Source organism: Seriola aureovittata, chromosome 22 (assembly GCF_021018895.1).
Source record: "Seriola aureovittata isolate HTS-2021-v1 ecotype China chromosome 22, ASM2101889v1, whole genome shotgun sequence".
Classification (NCBI taxonomy): Eukaryota; Metazoa; Chordata; class Actinopteri; order Carangiformes; family Carangidae; genus Seriola; species Seriola aureovittata.
In genome coordinates, this window is record NC_079385.1 from 15318805 (window position 1) to 15339626 (window position 20822).

A 20822-nucleotide genomic window follows, 5' to 3' on the forward strand; every position below is an offset into this window, starting at 1 on the left:
CCCTACCTCGTTACACACTTATACAAACACACACATGTAAGGTTACACACAGTGAGGCACCATAGCTGTGTTATCTGATATAATGAAGTTAACACTGACTTCAGAAGGGTGCTGGAAGGGCTGGAAAGACACGTCAGATACAACACTACTTTAGACATCACAACAGTATATTTAATTAATTGTGATATCTTATTTAGTTTTCAAGATATTGACCAATAAACTTCACAGTGGACGGGGCTTAGCAGAAAAAATTGCTGAAACTCCTTAACAAATTGTTCAATCGGCATTAATCTGGGTAAATATGTTCAGGCCGTGTTTGGGAATAGGTCTACCAAAGGCTTTTGAGACTGATAGGGAGGCCCAAAAATATCAATTAACGCCATATTGATTGGCCCATCATATATATTTGCTCATTATTCAAGATGCCTTTAAGCAACTCTGATTAAACTCACTGGACACATCCCTCAAACTGAGTTTCGTTCATATCCGACGGCGGGGGGAAGAACAATGGACCGCTGAGCACACAATTATTGAAATGCTGCAGGCTTTGTGATGATGACGTAAGATTGATCTTTTAAGCATCTGTTGAATGTTAAACAAATGTATAAATCTGTGTAAAATTCTTTAAATATTGCAAGTAATGCAGTATTTCTACAGTTCATAGGATTATCCAATCCATTCACATGAGTTCCCAATCAAAGAACAGATTAGTTTTATGTTTACGACAGGCCTTAATCAAATCAAGGAGCAATAAAGCTGGTCTGAAGGCTTCTGACAGGCTTTTCCCTGTCACATTTCCCACCCACAAAAATATCATCCTATCTCTCAACAGGATCCTGCATCCTTGTACTGTTTGACCATTCACCAACCATCTGTCTTTCTGGTCAGAGACAGACATCAGACCTTAATGTGAACTGTACATTAAGAACCAATCTTGCACAATATAGTACAAATAAATGAATAATTTATTTTCCAGGTAAGATTAAGTCTCATTGTCCTATTTAATGTTGGTGTTTAATGGTGCTGCCTGCAAACTCCTGCGATTCAAAACCTGTTCTGACTTCAGGAAATATTTATCAGACACTCCAACTTAATTGACCCACTACAAGGACATTGTTTTGTTCTCATGTAATCTGGTAAACATTAAGAACAGATTAGGAGAGAGTTGTCCTGTGTGTGGAGGTTTTCTTCCTGCTTTGTGTTTTCAGACACAAAATAGTTTTCAGTGTTCCCATTTATGTGCAAAATAATGTTTATGAAAAAGACACATGCGGTAAAAATCATAGTCCCTCAGGCTGTGCACTCATACGACCCTATCAAACACTTACAATCGGCCGATAATCTGTAATCTGAGATCACAATCCTTTCCTATAAAGTACAATGATTTCAGTGCCTGTGGTTATCACATTGCTAAAAGCAGAGATGAAAGACTTCTGAAAGAATCCTTCACTTTTACTGCTCTCAAACTTAAAAGAGCTCCAGAGGTTTCTAAAAGGCATTTAATCAACATTTTGGGAGCTATCCTTGTTATCTGTAAACAAGAACAGTGTGTATGAGACAAATCGTGGCAGTCTGAGAGGTAAAGAAAGCTAAAATCTTTTCATACACAGGATAGCAGCCAATTCCATTCATTATTCTACCTCTCTATTACTATAAGACAATGACATCAAAGCTAATACTCATTTAAAAAATGTATGTAATAATGGCTGGTGTGGAAACAGCATACAAAATTAAACTGCTTTCAAATTTTATTTTATATATATATATATATATGTACACAATATACAATTTTGCACACTGTTTGAAAAGTGGTGGAAAAAGTTATAAATGACAGAAAGATGAGTTAAATATGACGGAGCATTAAAATAAAGTGGGTAATTCACACTTTTTCACAAAGTACACATACCAACAACAGTTGTTCCTGAATCTGAGATGTGAACTGACATGGGGAGGACCGAAGAAATCTGAAAATCTACATACACAATTCCTGTGCTGATGAAGCAAAGACAGACGTATTTATCTGTGGTTTATGATACTGGAGTCAACGAGGCAACACCCTATCACTGTTCCCTGACCTTAGTGGGGAAAAATTATAGATCAAGGTGACCAAAGCTGACAATCAAATGACAACATGCCCTGCTGGAAATCATGTCATATATACTGTATTATAAATCCAGAAAAATAGAAATGAATATTTACAACTTTTTAAAATAAGAGAAGAGGCTAAAAAGGTCAACAAGAAGTCACTGACACAAACTCGGACAAGTGATAAGTTCAGTCAGTGACTCGCAACACTGGGGTGAAGAGGTTTGACTCGGACAAGACGAGACAGTCCGAGTCGCAGACCCTGACCTGGAGACTTCCCCTGTGAACTCTGGGAGGAGGTGGGACTTTTACCAATTTGACCTGGGGAGGAAAAAGGTACTTATCTTAGAGTTCAGTTTACTGGTACCTGCTGTGATTGCCTCTGAAGGTTTTCATTTAAGCATATTAGCTTTTGTTCACTCATACTGCACCTGGTGGGTTCCACTTGGGTATTCTGCCCCCTGCCTGACTCAGAGCTGCTGCAGGTTTAGGTGTAGAAACTGTGGAGGACGATGCAGGTCTATTGGCTGCAAGTTTGGCTGTTGGTGGACTTCGCACTGGCGTGGAAACAGCTGGGAAACGAAGCAGATGTTATAATAATTCATCTGAAGTGTCTACAATTACAGCTGTATTTTCTTTGATGAATCCCAAGAACACACCTGCTGCATGTGATTTAGACTTTGACGTCTTGGATGGTTGCTTTTGTTTTTTAGAGGCAGGAGGTGATTTGATTTTCTCATTCTTGGTGACTTTCTCCTTCTTTTTAGTTTTACTGACTTTCTTCACAGTGAATTCCTCATCTTCACTCTCATCTGGTTCACTGAAATCTTCGTCACTCTCGGAATCTGGAATGACATTATTGTTATTTTAATGATACAAAAACAACAAAAATAGTAAGAAAACAGAAACCACCTTTTTAAGGAGGGATGAAAAAGTGATAACCTGGTGTCAGTTTAGGTTCATAGTTCTCATCTTTTTCTTTCAGCTTCTTCCTCTGCTCCTCAGAGGCGTTAGTGGCAGCTTTTCTCTGTGTGGATGGGGCAGGTAACCGTTTCTCAGAGGTGATTTCATCCAGACCTGAAGAAAATAAATTGTAACCGCTTCAGAAACTTCTCAAAGTATCACAGATGACAATGTTTTTGGCAAGTATAAGGAACTTAAATGTATAGTACAAGAGGGAAGGTGTGCAATGTACAAAAACAAGGGAAATTTACCCAAAATCGCACCATCCACACTGCAGTTCGAGAGGTGCAGTGAAGAAGGATCTGTGTTTTCATCTACAGGAAGTTGAACCTTGACATTTCCTAGAGAAGTTTAACAGAAATATAAAAGCTGAAAACACCTCAACGGTATACAATTAAATCTACATTTCAAAAGGCACAGCATACCTTTAGTGGTGGGTGACTGGTCCTTTATTCCCTCTGCATTATTGAGCAAGGAAAGCGTAATGGCTGCCTCTAGATCTCGTTCACACAACTTCACATCCAATGGTCTTCTATGGAGAAAAAAAAAAAAAAAAAAAACGCTCACAAATAATTCAAGATTAGACTGATGATAAAATGTGTAGTACGCATGTTAGGTCTTCCTCCTTTACATTTTTGAATACTCATTTGAAAAAACAACAGCAAATGAAAACAATAAAGGTGACAAATGAAAGTCTGACGCACTTTGCTAAAGTTGATACAGGACTGTCTTTCACCATACTATATCCCTGACTGGAATCTGATTCTTTATTTGAGGCTCTATAACTCAGTAAATATACTCACCAAGTACACAGCTGTCAAAAGTCTCTGGCTATCTATTGGCTACATCATACTGTTTACCTGTCACAGTGAAGTGACAGGGCACAATGAATGAATTGTATTTCCTTTTTGAAAATAAAAAAGTCTCACTCCTTTGTGAGTTTACATTTTGTGTATGTTCTCCTTTGCTGGCAGCAAGTTGTCTGTTGGATGACACCTTTCAGCCAACACCTTTTCCCAACGGCAAGGCTTTTTCTATATTAGTATATTATACAACTGTGACATAACATCTGACTCTCGGCATATTTACTTTGTAAACTGGTATTTGTACATTTTTACTTTTGATATGTTGAGCTTGCAACAACAGATTGATCACAAAGGTTTGGTTCTTTTCCTCTCACTGTGGCCTACAGATCATCATCATTTCAATCACTTGTTTATATACATGGTCTACTATGTCACATTCATTTGTGACCCACCTGCTCTTCTGGCTCAGTGTGGACTGTGAGTTGGTCTCTTGACTGGAGGACTTGCTTGATGATTTTTTGTGCTCCTGTTGTACCACATCCTCCCTGGCCTTTTTGCTGGGTGGAGCCTTCGCACAGGCAAAATCCTCATCTGCCACAACATGAAGAGGGTACATGGAGATGTGTTGGTGGTGAGAGAAGACTGAGTCTGTTTATGTATGCATGTGTACCCCTTTATAATGATTAGGCTAAGTTTTAAAAAGTTTATCTGTAGGATCAAAGGATAAGTTGTTGAGACTTAGTCAGCTCAGAAATGTTTGTATGTTGAAACATGAATTGGTTTACTTGAATGACATAGATTAAAAGAGGTTGTTTAACTGAACTCACCATCATCAAAGTCCTTGGCCTCACAGTAATTCACAACCTTTGTCTTCCTGTGTGTCAACAAATAACAACGTGTTAGCCTTCATCAGATATTAACAACAGTAAGCAAACTGCTACCGTGATTTAGGGCTGAAACAAAGGGTTTACAAACCTTGATGGTCGGTCCATAGTTTGTAGAAGTAAAGCTAGCTAACAATAACCACGCGTTACATTAGCTGCCACATCAACACGAATATCTCCCGTGTTTGCTAGCCGGAGACGCTAGCCTAGCATTAGTTGTCCATAGTTTTAAAAGCAAACATGCGTCCGACTATTCAGCGAGTGAAATATATATTATAGCGAACTAACACGTTAAACTGTTGAATTATCGTTACTTTCGCTGCATAATAGTCAGCAGAGGCACTTCTCCTGTGCTTTCAACCAGCCCGCCTGAACCGAGGAGAAGTGACGTTTTGTTGACCAAATTCACGAACACGGGCAGCTGATTCGTTTGAAAAGAGAAGTTTTTAGATATATAAATATATGTAAATAGTCATTACATATTACATATATTTGGAGCTCTGCTAAACAAATTATTAAGACTGAAACAGGAACTGGTTAAATGGCCGAGTTTTCAAAAAGGACAATTAATCATTAGGTACTGAAAAAGAAAATGTGTCGAATCTGCTTGACTGTAGCCATAGACTGTAGTCTACGATCTAGCGCTTGATAAATAACGGCTAATGTCGCCAGTTGGAAGTTCAAGACAATAGTAACATTTACTCTCTGGAGGTAATTTGTGTATATATTGGATCTTAATATTTATTTTGTGTTAATAATAATATCATTATTATCATTAATGTTGCTGTGTTGTGGCTGTGAATAGGTCCACCAGGGCCCGCCCACCACTTTTTGAGGTCCAAGACAGAATTTGGGACTGGGACCCAGAGGTGAGTACAGTACCATAATTATATAAGAGGAATTATCAGTTAATCCCATACAGACACAGGAAATTTTAATACAAATATTATTAATAATGAAGGGGCAATTATGACCAGTGGTGGGAAGTAAGTACCTTAAGTCAAGTACAGTATTTAAGTACAGTTTTGAGGAACTTGAGTAATTCGGTTTCATGCTACTTTATAGCTGCGTCCCAATTCAGGTGCTGCATCCTTTGGAGGACATGGTCTATTAAGGGCTGGCTTACGAAAACCACAAAGACTGCAATGGCCGAACACAATCTTCACTTCAATTACAGCCTTCAAAGGATGCAGTCCCTGAATTGAGACACACCTTATAGTCAAACCCTATATTCTAACATTTACCTTATGACAAAATGTATTTTAGTAAATGAATGGTGAGGACAACATGTTACCTGCCACCTGGTGTCTCTGTGCTCTCTTTTCCTCAGAGTAAATATTTTCTCCTGCCAGAGGAAAAGGGACATTTTGAGACACTGCATGCCAGAAGTAGTTATTTATCCTACTTACACCTACATTACGAGGCTGCCAAACCTAAGTTTGCACAAGCTAACATGGAGCTAACATGTAGGGGTGTGGGGGCCCAGACTGAAAAAATAAACATCACTTATGTTTGGAGATGTGGATGTTTTAAATAGGCAAAGCATGTATTTTCAATATTCAAACTATAAAGTATATCGAAGGGTGAAATTAGTAGTTGTATATGCAGATACTTGTATATCAACTGTCCTGTGTCAAAAATCTATTTAAAATTGGTCTCATGCAGTTAGAAATATAGCGCTGTTGGAGTTCAAACTGATTTTAAACATCATCTTATCAAATGGACAGAACCGATAAAATAATGAAAGATCATTTAAGTGTTACTTTAGTGAAGATATTTCTGTTCCTCCTTGTGCAGGCCATGGTAGTGTCATTAATGTCACTGAGTGAACACAGCCTTACAGCCAGCAGTCCAGCAGATGGCAGTAGGAGTCTGAAGCTTCAGGGCCTCAGATCACAGATATACAAGAGTCTGACCTGCTGATTGACATGAACCTGACATGTCCTCAGCCGCCCAGACGCCCACACTCAGGGCGGAGGCAATCACGGCTCCCTCTGAAGTGCAGTGAAAGGCAAATCGCTCCGTTTTTTACTGCACTTCTCAGAGAGCAACAGCCGTCCCGAGGGTTGTCATTTTCCAGTTTGTGAGTGGGTGGCTGTCGGCTGCGGTTTGTCACACACTGGACCTGGAGGAGACGTTCAGGGATGTGATGGTCGGTGTCCTCGTACCCAGACAAGGGAGGAAGACATGCAGCTGTGGGGCCAAAGGGCCCTGTGGTCACACATTCCTAAACTCCTCCAGCGCTGCCTACAGCCATGACCAAAATATCAGATCCAGTCATGCAAACACTGCGGTCACAACATCACGCTTTGATTCACACATATAGATTGTTTATATTGTGTTCCAGGCAATGCTGCAAGAGCTGTGGTAACAACAGGTGACTTTTAAACCACCTGATTAATGTTTAAGGTAATCATGAGATGGCAGTCTCATTCATCTGGCACTTTCCATATATACATCTCTTTTTAACTACAGGAAATGATTTAGACTTCTGTTGCTGGAGTGAAAATTGCACCACCTCCACTCCTATACTATATGTTCCCAAACAAAGTCACGTGACTGCTGGTGGAGAACAGGATGTAGTACAAAAAAAATAAAAGTACCCTCCTAGATTATGACTCTGGTTAAAAAGAGTTAAACATTATTTAGGTATATGATTTTAAATGTGTTTACATCTCTAAGTAAATGTGCTTAGTCTACATTTTGTCCATGTATGTTGGTGTTCAGTGGTGTACAGTCCACAGTGAATGAATTTCAAAGTGTCATTTAACCTCAATAGAAATGAATGACATCTCACACAAAAAGTTCTAGCTCTTAAATGATAACAAAGTCTTTTCTCTTCAGGGAAAACATTTTTTTTTCTCTTTCTATAGCTAATGTTAATGTAACTGAACATTACTGCACACAAGGGATCTTTGACTTTTGGCTGAATTAATGTCTTTTGTCACCTTATGTTTTTGCTGTCTTATGTGAAACATAATATAACTTGAAAAGTGCTCTATAAATGAATAATACATATAAATAATATTAATATTATTATTATTATTATTATTATTATTAATATTATTATGCATGCTACAGGTATCACACACAATTGTCATCAAGGTCACTTATTAATACCCTATTAATACAAAATTAATAAACAATAAAATATAACTACAATTCAAAAGAACTGTTGGGTCATACTGTAGCTTGCATGTGCGCTCTAAGAGTTATATCAGTATTTCCTGCAGACAGTTTCAATGTTAAGTTGTGTAGAGCTTTTCGTAAACAGCAACTCACACTGTATAGGAAAAATCTGGATTACTTACAGTAAAAATTCGTCAATACATATTTGATATATGAAATTGTTGTCAATTGTGCAGATATGGTTTTACAAGCGTCATTTCAAGTTGGCATAACAGATGTAGCTGTCACAGGTAGGAATGTTAACCTTAACAACAACTTATATGTTTTAACAATTAGCCTTGTTAGATCAAATTATTAGATCAAGTTAGATCAAATTGTATAACTTGTACCAGGCTGAGACATTTAACAAACCCATAACTGTGATTTCTATCCATGGTACCAGCTGGCAGTATTACCAGACTATTTTGGAACTGGACATCCAGCTGGATTTGCTAGCCTAGTTGGCAGTCGGGAGGTCATCATTGGTCTTAATTTGAGCTTGTTAGTTGGAAGTGGTCAGGAGGCAGCTTTCCCCCTCAACCACTGATGTGAATGCCATCATTATGTAGTGTACAGCATCTCAGAGTGGTAGTTTGTGTGGGGCTCTCTCGGTGCAGCGCCGTTGTCCTTGTATGGTTGTTCCGCAGGCGGAGACTGCAGTGTTGTTATTTACATTCCTCAAAGGGGAAAGAAATAGACTGCTTCTTAAGTATTGAGATATTTTAGGAAAGATACAAATAATTGTCATGTTTTGCACGAACGAGATCAGCAAGACCCTGCTGATGTAATAAAAGTACTCCAAAGGAGGTAATTTGTTCCCTTTGGCTACTCATAAACTGTGTTTCTAAGCTGCAAGTATTTTTAGCTCTTCACAGAGACAGAATGCTCTGTCGATGTCAAAAAAATCATTGGTAGGTGGCAGTAGTTATTAACAAGCCTCAAACTAAATGTGGCTTGATGAGTTCCTAAGTGTTTCGGATATCCGGCGTTGCAGTTGTGTCAGTATGGTGGTGTTATTGTAACCTAGAAATGGCCTTGCGTCAGATGTCTTCAGACATGGACCAGTGGCAACCACAGCACAGCCACAGCGGCCACGGCTTTAGCCAGGGAACCAGAGTGGGCAGACAGATCTGTCAATCAGTGGCTTCCGGAGTTTGTTTTCTGAGACCTCGTCTTCTTAAGTGCATGCTTTCGTGGACGTTTTTTTTTTGTTTGGAGTACAAAACACGGCAGCCACGAAGCTAATTGCAAGGCCAGAGAGGAACAATCACAAAGAAATTTTAGGAAGTGAGGGCTTGTGACTGCACAAGTGCTTTTATGGAAGACACGAAATAACCCACAGTAATACAAAAATTGATTTCACGTCTGAATATGACTTTTGTTTTCATTGTTTCACATCGTGCAGGTGACGGTCTAAGGGGTGTTGGTCTGTTAGATTTAAAGGTATTTAGATTAGACTAGAGCAGTGGTTCTTGACCTTATTGGCTTCTGACCCCTTAAAATGAAGCAAAATGTGACCCCTTGATCACAGTTTATGCTGCGTTCACATCATATGGGATCAAGATAGTTGTATGAATACAGAGTTGGTGGTGTGAGAATTAAAACACTGTAACATCAAATCCATTAAATTAGGGTTTAATTGCACTGTAAGAGGTTTTTGGCTAATGAAACTGTCCATTATGAGTCTGACATTGTTACAGGAGTACAATGCTAAATCCGTGGAGTACTCTTTCGATCGCCTGGTGACCCCCTCAGTTTTATCTTGGGATCTCTTTTGTGTCACTGGCCTAAAGCTAAACAGTAACATTTACTGCACAAGAGCAGCAAAAAAGCCAAATGAAAAAAAAACAAAGCATTGAGGCTTTTACAAATAACTATGTGCTGAATCATCATGACAAGATGTTACTGCTTGTGTTTTTGGGCAGCGTTATTAGCAATATCAGGCCCTGGATCAGGAATCTGCAGTATGATTATATGTGTTGACAAGACAGCAGGGATATAAACAGCATCAAAGGACCGGCAATAATTCAGTGCTGCCAGTTTTACACTGTGACACCATTCAAAATAGCATCTGTAAGGCAGCATTGTTTCCTGCACTCCAGTGTGGCACTTGAAGGGCACACGGGGAGCAGACTCATTAGGGTGACCTTTTAACAGGGAGGTCACAGGCAAAAGGACACAAGCACATGAGACCTCGCTGACTTAGGTCTAGTCATGCCTGGGATGAACTGCACTCACTGCTGCCTCTTTTGTTGATAGATCAGCTGGATCAGATTCTCTGTTGTGCATTTTCCATTAAGTACACTGCTCCCTTGTGCTGCGCAAAACACACGGCCATCTTTAATAACCAATAAGTGTCCACATACCTTTGACAGCAGGAGACTATCAGTTGACTTACTGTAGCAGTGCGAGGGACTCTGGTTTTCTCACAAAGAGTCATTCTGCTCAATGAACACGTAATCCGTCCCAGTGAGTAAAAAAAAAAATACTCATGGCTTTTCACTGTAAAATTACAAGTCATCAGTCAGTGAGCTAAACACAACTGAGGAAACTCACTGTAATCTAGTGCTCTGGCTCAGCAGCCCATTAGTCATCAAATAATGGCATGAGGTTATTGTATTTTATTTTGATATTCCACTGAGACACACTATCTGCAATGCAGGGGATGACACAGTTTTCTTTACTATGTTTAGCCGAGCACGTGGACAGCACATTATGCATCTGATGAAGCTAATGTGCTTTTGTAAACACTCACTTACTAAATATTTGTGCTTGTATGTTATGTACAGACTTCTTATCCTAAAATTCTCATTTCTCACAAGTTTTATTTAAAGTAAAGTGACATTGATCCCGGTCAAACCACATGCCATGCCAGTGTCCCAATGCTGCAATGCAGTGAGTTATCATCCCTCAGAGGCACTGGATGTCTTAACAACTGTTTGACACCAGAGGGCGATGTCCACATGTAAGAGCGGGAAGGATGGGAACTCTGTTGAAGTACAGCTTGGGCCCTTTTATACATTTAAAAATGAAATTCCCAGTTCAAACTGGGGCTTGTTCTGGTAGCTTCGGTCATCATTCCATGTTACAGTAACAATACTGAGATCAATCCCCAGAGAACAGCAATGCTATGCTGCTGCTAGACGTTCATGAGGACACTGACGTTCGGGGGCATGATGAGACAGACTTTAAATTAATCATCAATTTAATCAAATTATCTGATCCATGAATTTGAAGTCCCAAGAACTGTCAACCATTCTTCTGAAGCGTTTCATTGTCTCTGGATACAATGATTGGGAGACCACAATCAGGTTTAGCAAATGTATAGCTGGAAGTTTGCCAAACTTCATATCATTTTTATAATTAAATTAAATGGCCTGTGTAGTCTGTGAAATACCACCTGTGAAACTGGATAAAGGAATTAATTAACAGCCAATCAGATCCAGTAGGGGCTGCTGGCCCCCAGGCCCACCCATGCCCCAATTCCTAATAATAGGTTGCTGAAATTTAGTGACTCTCTGAAATTCTCTTACATGCCAATATATGCTAACATGATTATTTATGTTCTCATTAATCTCTGTATACTGGCCTCTCCTGACATTCCACACATGCCCACCAGCAATCACTACTGAGTTTCCCACCTCATCACACAGCTGCTCCTTTTTCTCAATCAGGTACAAGTCACTCTCTGCCAGGTCATCTATGGTGTTTCAACCTTTATTCTCATTTGAGAGTTTGTACCTGTTAAGACTGCTGCCTGCTTGCCTTTTGACCCAGTAAAGACTGTTCTGCCACTTCTAACCAGCTTTGAGCTACCAGATCTGTAAGTGTTGCAAAGACATTAATAAATGTTTGTTTCCCCAAAACAAGGTTGCCCTTAAAAGTAATGAGCTAATGTCTCGATCATTTTTGGTAAGTTAGGGTTAGATACTTCAAACTAATGGACTGACAAAACTGCTGATGCATTTGGGTCACCTCTATGAAGCCTTCATCACCATGAAACTGAAATTCAGTGCTGTAGAAGCTCACCTGTTTCCTTTTATGCTAATACTACTAATAGTACTATATTATTCTATAGTTAGGTCAACTGAAATTTCACGTAATCATAGAAAGTGTAATCTGAATCTTTTGAATCACTTTGCTTCAAAGTGTCACTTTGCAGTGTCTTTGAGTTTGTTGATGACTGTTTGGGTAAACCCGACTTGCCACTGATTCTTCTAGATCATTCTTGAATATCATTATTCGTTGCTCTCCAGGACAGGCAGCATGCCAAAACCTTTGATCAACTCCTTAAGGGTTTAGATTTCATCCAGCAGGGGCCGTGACAAAAATAAATGATCTGATCTTTGTTGTGCTGGCAGGAGGACAGCAGCTCTGTCCAGGATGACTCACTCTCTCAGCAGTGAGCCATTCCTGACGCTCTCCTCTACCCATCAGCCAAATTGCCTTGATCCTCCGCTCATTGCCGCCTCTCGCCCACCCCTCGCGCTCACTCACTGTGGAGCAAGGTGGTCGCATCCTCATGGCCGGCGGTGCTCTTTACATCCCATAGGAGTGGGAACGTGCAAAGCAGTGAGCAAATGTGTTGAGAGAATTCCTCACATTCTCCTGCCCGGTCCTGGTGGCCTGGCTCGGTGTTGGGTTCCTGGGAGAGAGGGAAGAGGAGCCAGGGGAGTCGGCTGCCGACTCAGCAGCTGACACCTCCTCTGATCTCTATCTTTTCCTACAGCCATAAACCAAACTGTCTGACTTTTCAGCATAGCAGCCGCGTAAACAGAGCTTTCCTCGTGGCCTCAAGTCAGCCTGCCAGTTCTTGCCTCGAAGGAGCAGATGGTTATGGTGAGGACGTGGCACTGACCAAACCTCAGCCCATGTCTTGTATTTGGTACAGCAGAGGGAAAAAACAAGGCAAATTTCCTAGTTTATTTGGAACACAACTAGGAAAAATTATTTCATGGTAGCTTTCAGGAAGACAGTTCCCTTAAAGCAATAATATTTTATCGCAAAGATAAATATCTCATCAGTTTTTGCTGTACTTGCACACAGAAATATATTTGATTGGGTTTGTTAGCAAGTGTTGTTACATTAATGGACTTCATGGAGCCTGAAATCCAGTCCCTGGTGTTTGAAAAAGATAAATGCAATTAACTGTGCTGTAAAACGTAGAAATTGGCAGGACTATGGGACCTGACAGCCAGTTTTTAGCACCTCATGCTAAGGGGTTTCTTGAATCGACAGTCCTGCTGAGCTCACACTCTTCAGGGTAACACAGGCTGCTTTGCAATGCTCACAAAACTGTTTGATCACATCTTGTTGAACCGACGTTTACGCTTTTAGCTCTCATGGGATGAGAACGTGATTACTGAGCTCAAAGGGAGATCAATGGTCGTGATGTGAGGCAAAATACATCATTCAGAGTGCAAAGTCATCTATGGCTTTCACCACTTGTTCCAATGCAAGACCCAAGCGTTTTCCCATTCTGTCTTGTTCTGCTATCATTGTGTGATTTGAATAATGAAAAGTAGGGCTTACAGCTCTCCTTTGATGATCCCTAAAGCAATTTATGTAGTCAAATGACATTGTTTTGATCTTTTTGGTCCCTCATCAGGCAGATCACTAAAAATAAACCGTCTTACATAATATCAGATAGGACTTTGTTCCCCTTATTTCCATATTATTTGGTGATAAAGTCTGGCTTAGCACCAGAACAGGATATTAGAACGGTTGCCTTTGTGCTTTGACAAGATTGAATAGTCATTCTTGACCAGAAGTAGGCAGAACAATTTCACCACATGATCTATTAGTTCCTGTTCTGGAACTTTTAATCATATCACATGATCTCCTTCAGCAGATGAAGTTTGTCCAGTTGTCATAGAATTGCATGTTCAAATTTCTTTCATTTTAAATCAAGAATGTTTAAAAACTTCAACTTTTATGCAAAAACAACAACAAAGTACTTAAGACTGTGTACGATGCTAAACCTGTCTGCAATGATGCAAAATTATAATTCAAAAGTGTCTGAAATAGTATGAAGGGAATAGGGAATGAGTGACTGTGGAAACAGCTTATACGCTATGAATTTTTAACCAGGGTTAGGTCACTGCAAAGGGTCACTGGGTTATGAGTTTACAACCATGCAGTTACTCTATCTTGTGTCTTTTTATGTACAAGTAGAGTAGTGAGAAACACCTATTGTCCCACTGTAACTGCCTTGGATGTCATGCTTAATGCCTCACTGATAGTCATCCAAACAATATGATGACAGGTGGGTTTTTATGTGTTCTAATATAAATCTTCCTGACATGTACATAAAAATTGCTGTGTCATTGGTTGTGATTTGTAACCAGCGTAAAAGTCACCTCTGCCTTGCTTCTTTTCCCCTTAGTCACTCTATGCCCAATTTAGCAGCAGACACATCTTTCTCTGCAAGGTGCACAAGCTGTACCCTTGAAAAGATATTTTTACTGGGAACACTCCCTTCTGACAGCCTGGGCTTTGTCTTCCCAGTGCACCTCGAAGCTTGACAAAATGAAAATGAAACTGACTTTTCCACATAGCAGATTCCTCATACAGTTCAGCTATTGCATATGTTTTACTATCAGTGCATGTCAGTTCATATCAGATTCACAGTGGATTTGCTGCTTTTCCCTTTGTCACGAATATACAAAGCAGGAGAGGAAGGGAGCATAACCCAGTGCAGTTTTTGGCTGTTGAATTATACATTAGCTAGTTCAGCAAAAATCTTTTTCAGGGTGGTACAGTGACTATTTTACAAGCCCCTGCCCTTGGATTGAAATCCAATTGTTTTCGATCGATCACCACATCACGGCTACCTGCTCCGTAATGTAAAGTTTCTTCCTTGAGACAAGGATCCCATAACTGTTTAATGGCTTAGGGCTGGACATGAATGAGTTATGATGTCTGTTTGTGAAATATTACCAACATATTGTTACACAGCCATGTAACAGCAGTGAACAAACAGTAATACCTCCGGCTATGCAAAAGTGATGTTTAGCCGTCCTAGCGGCGAGGCTGTATGGATTTCAGTGTTTGGACTTGAAATATCAAGAACTATTAGATGGATTCATGAAATTTGGGAAAAATGTTCAAGGTCCTCCGGGGATAAATCCTACTGACTTTGGTGAACCTCTGACTTTTTCTGTAGCGACACCAATGGGTCAAAGTTTTCACTTATTGTGTAATATCTCAAAATGTAGTTCCAGGATTGGTAGAAAGTTTTGTACAGACATTCATGTTTCCCAGAGGGTAAAGCCTAACGACACAGGTGATCCCCTGACTTTTCCTCGAGCATCACCATGACGTTTTGTGCCTATGATTTTTCTGTCAATAGATGAATTGATTAATAATTTCAGATTTACCTCAGTTTATGATCAAATTCGTGCAAAATTAATGACATTCCCAACAGCCTCAGCTGTGCTAACTAAGATGGTGACCTTGCTGAATATCAGGACGTTAGGATTGTCATTGTTGACATGTTAGCATGCTGATGTTAGCATTTAGCTCAAAGCACTGCTGTGCCCAAACGCAGCCCAACCGAGCTGCTAGCATGGCTGTACACATCCAAGATGTCTCCGAATTCAGGGGCCGCATCCTTCGGAGAACAAAGTCAAACCGAAATGAGGTGGTCTGGTAGACTAAGATTGTTACTGTGCATCACCAGCTGTGCCCGCCCTCACCATCGTGTCGCAATGCACAGTTACTGTTGCATGAAACTTTTTTTCACCATAACATGATGTTTTAAGGCCCTTGGTTTTAACAGTTGTACCATTAGATGTTGAACTGAGCTGGGACCCACTACTTACATTTAAAAGTGTAATTCTTGGCTTCTTTGTCGGTGTTGTTTGCTGCCATATTATTTTCATTACCGGTGCGTAATGAATCTTGGGACATGTTGGGCCATGAAGGATCCACCTATTGGAGCCTCTGTTTGCCCAGGAAAAGAAGAAGACATTTCTCCACCTCATTTGAAGAAGTCTTTGAAATGCGACAGCCTAGTCGCACCACTGTGACGCAATCGGTCTTCAAATGCAGCCTTCTGAAGGATGCAGCCCCTGAATCGGGACACAGCTTAAGTCTCGTTTCATCATATAAAACCATTTGTCGGTGTAAATATTCCGTATGAATAATTATAATAACTGCTAATAATAACTGCTAAGATTTTAAAACCATAATCCTGTCTCTTTAAGTGAAAGCCTGCAGCCTTGATGTATTGTCTGTACACAGTTGGACCGAGTATTATTGCATGTCTATGCCAGCGATTCTGATGTCATGCCAGAGAAATCCCCCCCTCCATCTCCGGGTCCCCCCAGCTGTTGTTTCAATATCGTCTTTTAAACCCTACGTTAATAAAACAGTAATTGAAAGAGCTTTGCATCCTCCTGTATCCAGTTACTTACACTTTCGTAATATGCACAAAAGCTGTTTGTATGGCCATTCCCTCTGGTGCATTTTCTGATTGATGTGTGTGTGTGGGTGTGTGCACTAAATAGATCTTATAATTGCAACAAAGACAGCTGACCTGACAGGAGTACACTGCAGACATTTTTCTCTTGCTTGAGTCTCTAGTTTCTTTGTCGTCTACTTTAGCTCTAATATATTCAGTCGAGGTGAGTCTATAGGCAAAATCAATTTGCTGTGTTATGTGGGCAAGTTTCCATCTACCTCCCCCTGTTTTCTCTTGTGGCAGTTGTAGGGGTTATTCAGTTTGTATAGTTGGACTCTCTCTCTTGCATCAGTCTGGAGCCAAAACAATTGATTGGCAATTTGATCAGTTTCAAAAGAAAAGTCATCTGCTACTTTTTTGATAATCAAGTTCTGATTTTATACATTAGGTGCATTGGAGGGAGTTTTACAAAGTTTGAAAAAAATAGTCCCTCATGGAAAATGCAGTATCTAGTTTTTTTTTTTAAATCTTGACTCAGGAACTCAAAGTTTGTCCGTTCTTGTTTAAATCTGTCTTACATCAGTTCCCTAACCTTATGGAAGTGCAATACTAAATCCCCTTAAATAATTTTTCAAGCGAAAATGCCATACATAAGATAGTTTCTGCTTCTCAAATGTGAGAATTTTGCTGCTTTTCCTTATCTTAAATTATAGTAATTAAATATCTGTTAATATTGTGTTTATATCATATTAATATAAATATTAATATTGTGGTCAGACAAAACAAGACATTTGAAGATGTCATCTTGGTTTCTAAGAATTTGTGATGTTTTTTGCCGTTTTATTTCATTTCATATTTAAAAATTATTGTCAAATTGATCGATAATGAAAACAATAGCTAAAAGAAGAAAAGAGACTTGTTGAGTTTTAAGTGGATGGAGGTTGATTCACAGGATTATACGCAATATGTAGATAAAATGTAAATGACTAATTAAGGATTGTGTTGTGTACTTCTGTCAAAAGTGCATTTGGAGTCTGATTTCTGCACTGCAGGAAGGTGTTATTACCAGAGAGCAGCCTCAGCGTCACGCCAGTATGAGAGTTTTATCTGACTTAATCTGAAGAGCTCAGTGGCGTCTCATTAACAGTGCCCCACTCTCGATTGATTTAAGTTTCACTCTGTCAATAACCCAGTAGTTTTGTCTATTCAGGCTATTGGTTGCCTTGGTTTGCATAGCCATTTGCTTACACAGCAAATCAAGGAGCTGTCTCATTAATTTGCTATTCAGTCTGGTCCAGACTGGTCTCAGTGATGTTTCAGAGGAACGATGCTATGAAGAAGATGAATAATGAAACCAGAGTTTGAATCAACAGATGATTCTACAAAGGTCTAGAGAGATTTATGACTGGCAGGAGTGGGCAAAAATTCAGTATTAAAATTTCCTTATCTTTCAGTACAATTATATGTTGCCCAAAATAATGGCTCCCAAGCAAACTGGAATAATTGAAGTATACAGATTCTCTACTGAAGTTAAAATATCAATGCCACAGTGTAGATCCAATATAAGTGAAGTTACCACATTCAAAGTCTTAAGTGAAAGTGCATAAGTATTATCTCCCAAAAAAAAAAAAAAAAAAATCTCACACAGAAAAACAGGCCCTGTGATTGTTCATATATCTGTATTGTTGATATAGATGCATTAATGTGTAAGAAGCATTTTAATGTTACATTTTAATGCAGGTTGAGGTGCAGATAATTTTTAACTATTTGATATAATGATGGGCAGTTCATGTATAGCAACACATCACATTTTATAAAAATTATAATATGTTTTGTAAGTAAAATCTTTATCTGCAAAGTAACTATGATGAATAAAAAAGTACATTTCCCTCTGAAATGTAGCAGCATAGAAGTATAAAATAGCGCAATATGAAACTAGAAAAAAGTAAGTAAAGTAATTAAGTAAATATACTTACATACATATGTGAAGTGTTTTGACTGGTATAATACTTGACAGTTATGTACATAACAGAAACAATATCTTGATATTGATTTCAACCATAGTCTCCAACCTTCATGATTTCCCAGAAAAATGTTCTTTAATTATATTAAGTCTAAATAGATAATAATAATTAACTATAGAAATACATTTGTCATTGCAGTGAAGCTGATGTCGTCTTGTGAATCTGTAAGTACATTAGATTTTGTGTTTGGTTCTTTGGCAATATTGAAATGTATCTCTGCGTTACAGGATATATATGAAGTGTTTTGTTTGTTTGTTGTTTTCCATTATGGGGTTGTCTTGCCACTGCTGTTTATCAGAAACAAGGCCTCTCCGGTTGCTAAGGTGGGCCTGAGGCTCCCTGGCAGCCGAGAACACCTCCGGGCCCCAGAGCTCTGTGACGCGCTGGGAATTCCCCAGGGCCTGCATCTCCTACCAGCACCCTGCAGGATGGGATGCAAACAGGGATGTAAAGGATAGTGTAACCCAGTGCACTCACCTAGTTATTTTTATTTACTCAACATTTTTGTAAGGGAAATGGGTAATATTTTACTTTAGATGCTCTATTTACCATGTATAAGCAGTGTGCAGGCGTTTAATAAATGGTTTATAACATACCATAATGCAGTTGTACATGGACATTTTTAAGTGTTTATTAATGTACAGTATTTGTCAACCTATGAAGATATATTTTTATATTATTACAACTGGTTTTAATATATTGTCATTCATCATGTGTTTACACACCACTCTCCACTTATGGATTCCCATAGAGGGAGTTATAGTTGTTAACAAATACATTAATAAACACTTGTATCTGCTTATAACTAAATGTTGCTTGTAAATGCTTAACAGTGGGAATTAAAGTGTTGCCGGGAAATATATAGCACAAAATAAGTCATCGACTTTTTTTGATTCATTCGAGCATAAATCTGTAATTTTCTTAGAGTAAAATGCTGATTTTTTTCCTTATTTTGATCATCAACTGCAGATCTTTTTCCACATTTCCTTTCCCGCTTTATTCCTGGACATGAACTTAGTGGAATACCCACAACAATGCCATGTATTTGATTCATGCAGGTTATATTTTTCTGTTAGTTGCCGGGTGTGTTACTTACAATAATAACGCGCAATCTGACCAGGCAAAATATTTGGTTGTGTAAACTTCCTGAACAAACAGCTAAGGAAGTGTCAGACAGGATTGCCATTTGCTCTCCTGTGACTGGCTGTGACTGTTTTTACACCTTCCTTCTAAATAAGGCAGCAGGCTGCCAGGACATATGACCACCGTCCCGATTTGGGTTCTGGACACAGTATCCATCCATCCATCCCATGATTGCTCAACGCCAATGAAAGTCAAACACACACACACACACACACACACACACACACATACACACACACACACACACACATACACACACAGACACACACACATACACACACACACACACACATACACACACACACACACACACACACACACACACACACACACACACACACACACACACACACACCCTCCCCTCCTGCAGGTCTCCCATGTGAGAAAGAGCTGTGTCAGGTCAGCCACAATTAGCCAGAGGAAGACCGAAAAAATAGGTTAGATTACCTTCAAAATAAAAGCAGTTAATATCAAAACTTGAGGAAAACATTAGGGACGTGCGACCCTCAGTTCCTGTGAGATGAGATTCTGTGTTAATTAAGAATTATAATCTTGTATACATTTTGTGATATGAAACATGACATTTAGGAGAGTACGGTGTCTGTGTTTCCGTTTACTATTATATATATATTTTTTTTACCTCAATTACAAAACTTGCAGTTCAGATGTAGGCTTACCCCACCCTGAATACAGTCTTCTAGAGCTGCAACTAATAGTTATTTTATTCACGGTTAATTATTTCTTCATTTAATATTTTAACCCATCACATGTCTAAAACACATATATGGAATGCCATCACACGTCCTGAGAGGCCAAGGTGGTGTCTTCAGATGTCCTATTCTGTTCAACAACAAAAGAATCAATGAGATTCACTTCAAATGGTATAAAACATTGAAATAGCAGCAATCCTAGATGAAAATGTTTTAAATTAAAAAATATATATATATATATGATGTTGTATAGACTGAACCATTAGCCCGATCAATTCATCGTAAAATTAACCAACTGATAAATCTGAAATGAAAGTTATTACTAGTTGTAGCCACAGTTTGTCACTTCCTATTATAATAATTTAAATGGAGCTCACAAGCACTACAATCAGTGCTTTCATTTTATGACCTCATTATTTTAGCTAAATGTATTCATATCAGGATAAAGTGTATAAACAAGGCATTAGTAAGCTGCCAGAACAGCGTTACTGATCCTTGGCATAGATTTTACTCAGTGAAAGTCCACTGGAGTTGTTGTGTTTTGATAATGAGCTTTGGCTGACATTTTGGGCCAAATTCTCCCATGGGTGTTCAGTCTAGTTGAGTTTTGATTATTGAAGAGGCCCTGGGATATG

At 39.1% G+C, this 20822-nt stretch overlaps 1 protein-coding gene and 1 long non-coding RNA gene across 2 annotated transcripts; one reads left to right on the forward strand and one right to left on the reverse strand.

Annotated features, from left to right (window-relative positions):
* Positions 1 to 1730: 1730 nt before the first annotated feature.
* rad51ap1 (RAD51 associated protein 1) lies at positions 1731 to 5117 on the reverse strand. The gene is made up of 9 exons (XM_056367854.1): positions 4830 to 5117; positions 4682 to 4728; positions 4307 to 4445; positions 3474 to 3580; positions 3300 to 3389; positions 3028 to 3162; positions 2745 to 2930; positions 2517 to 2657; positions 1731 to 2406 (listed from the first exon to the last, which is right to left on the reverse strand). Exons 1-9 carry the CDS (start codon positions 4844 to 4846, stop codon positions 2279 to 2281), a joined length of 990 nt encoding a protein of 329 aa, XP_056223829.1. The 5' UTR covers positions 4847 to 5117; the 3' UTR covers positions 1731 to 2278.
* Positions 5118 to 5352: 235 nt separating this feature from the next.
* Positions 5353 to 18750, forward strand: LOC130163402 (uncharacterized). The gene is made up of 4 exons (XR_008826470.1): positions 5353 to 5449; positions 5544 to 5607; positions 18473 to 18498; positions 18633 to 18750. It is a non-coding gene; the product is annotated as an uncharacterized LOC130163402 (long non-coding RNA).
* Positions 18751 to 20822: the final 2072 nt, after the last annotated feature.

Coding starts and splice junctions, on each gene's coding strand:
- rad51ap1 (XM_056367854.1), bottom strand. Junction 4,446..4,681: donor GGCCAAGGACTTTGATGATG/GTGAGTTCAGTT, acceptor ATGTTGTGGCAG/ATGAGGATTTTGCCTGTGCG. Junction 2,407..2,516: donor ACCCAAGTGGAACCCACCAG/GTGCAGTATGAG, acceptor TTTCCTCCCCAG/GTCAAATTGGTAAAAGTCCC.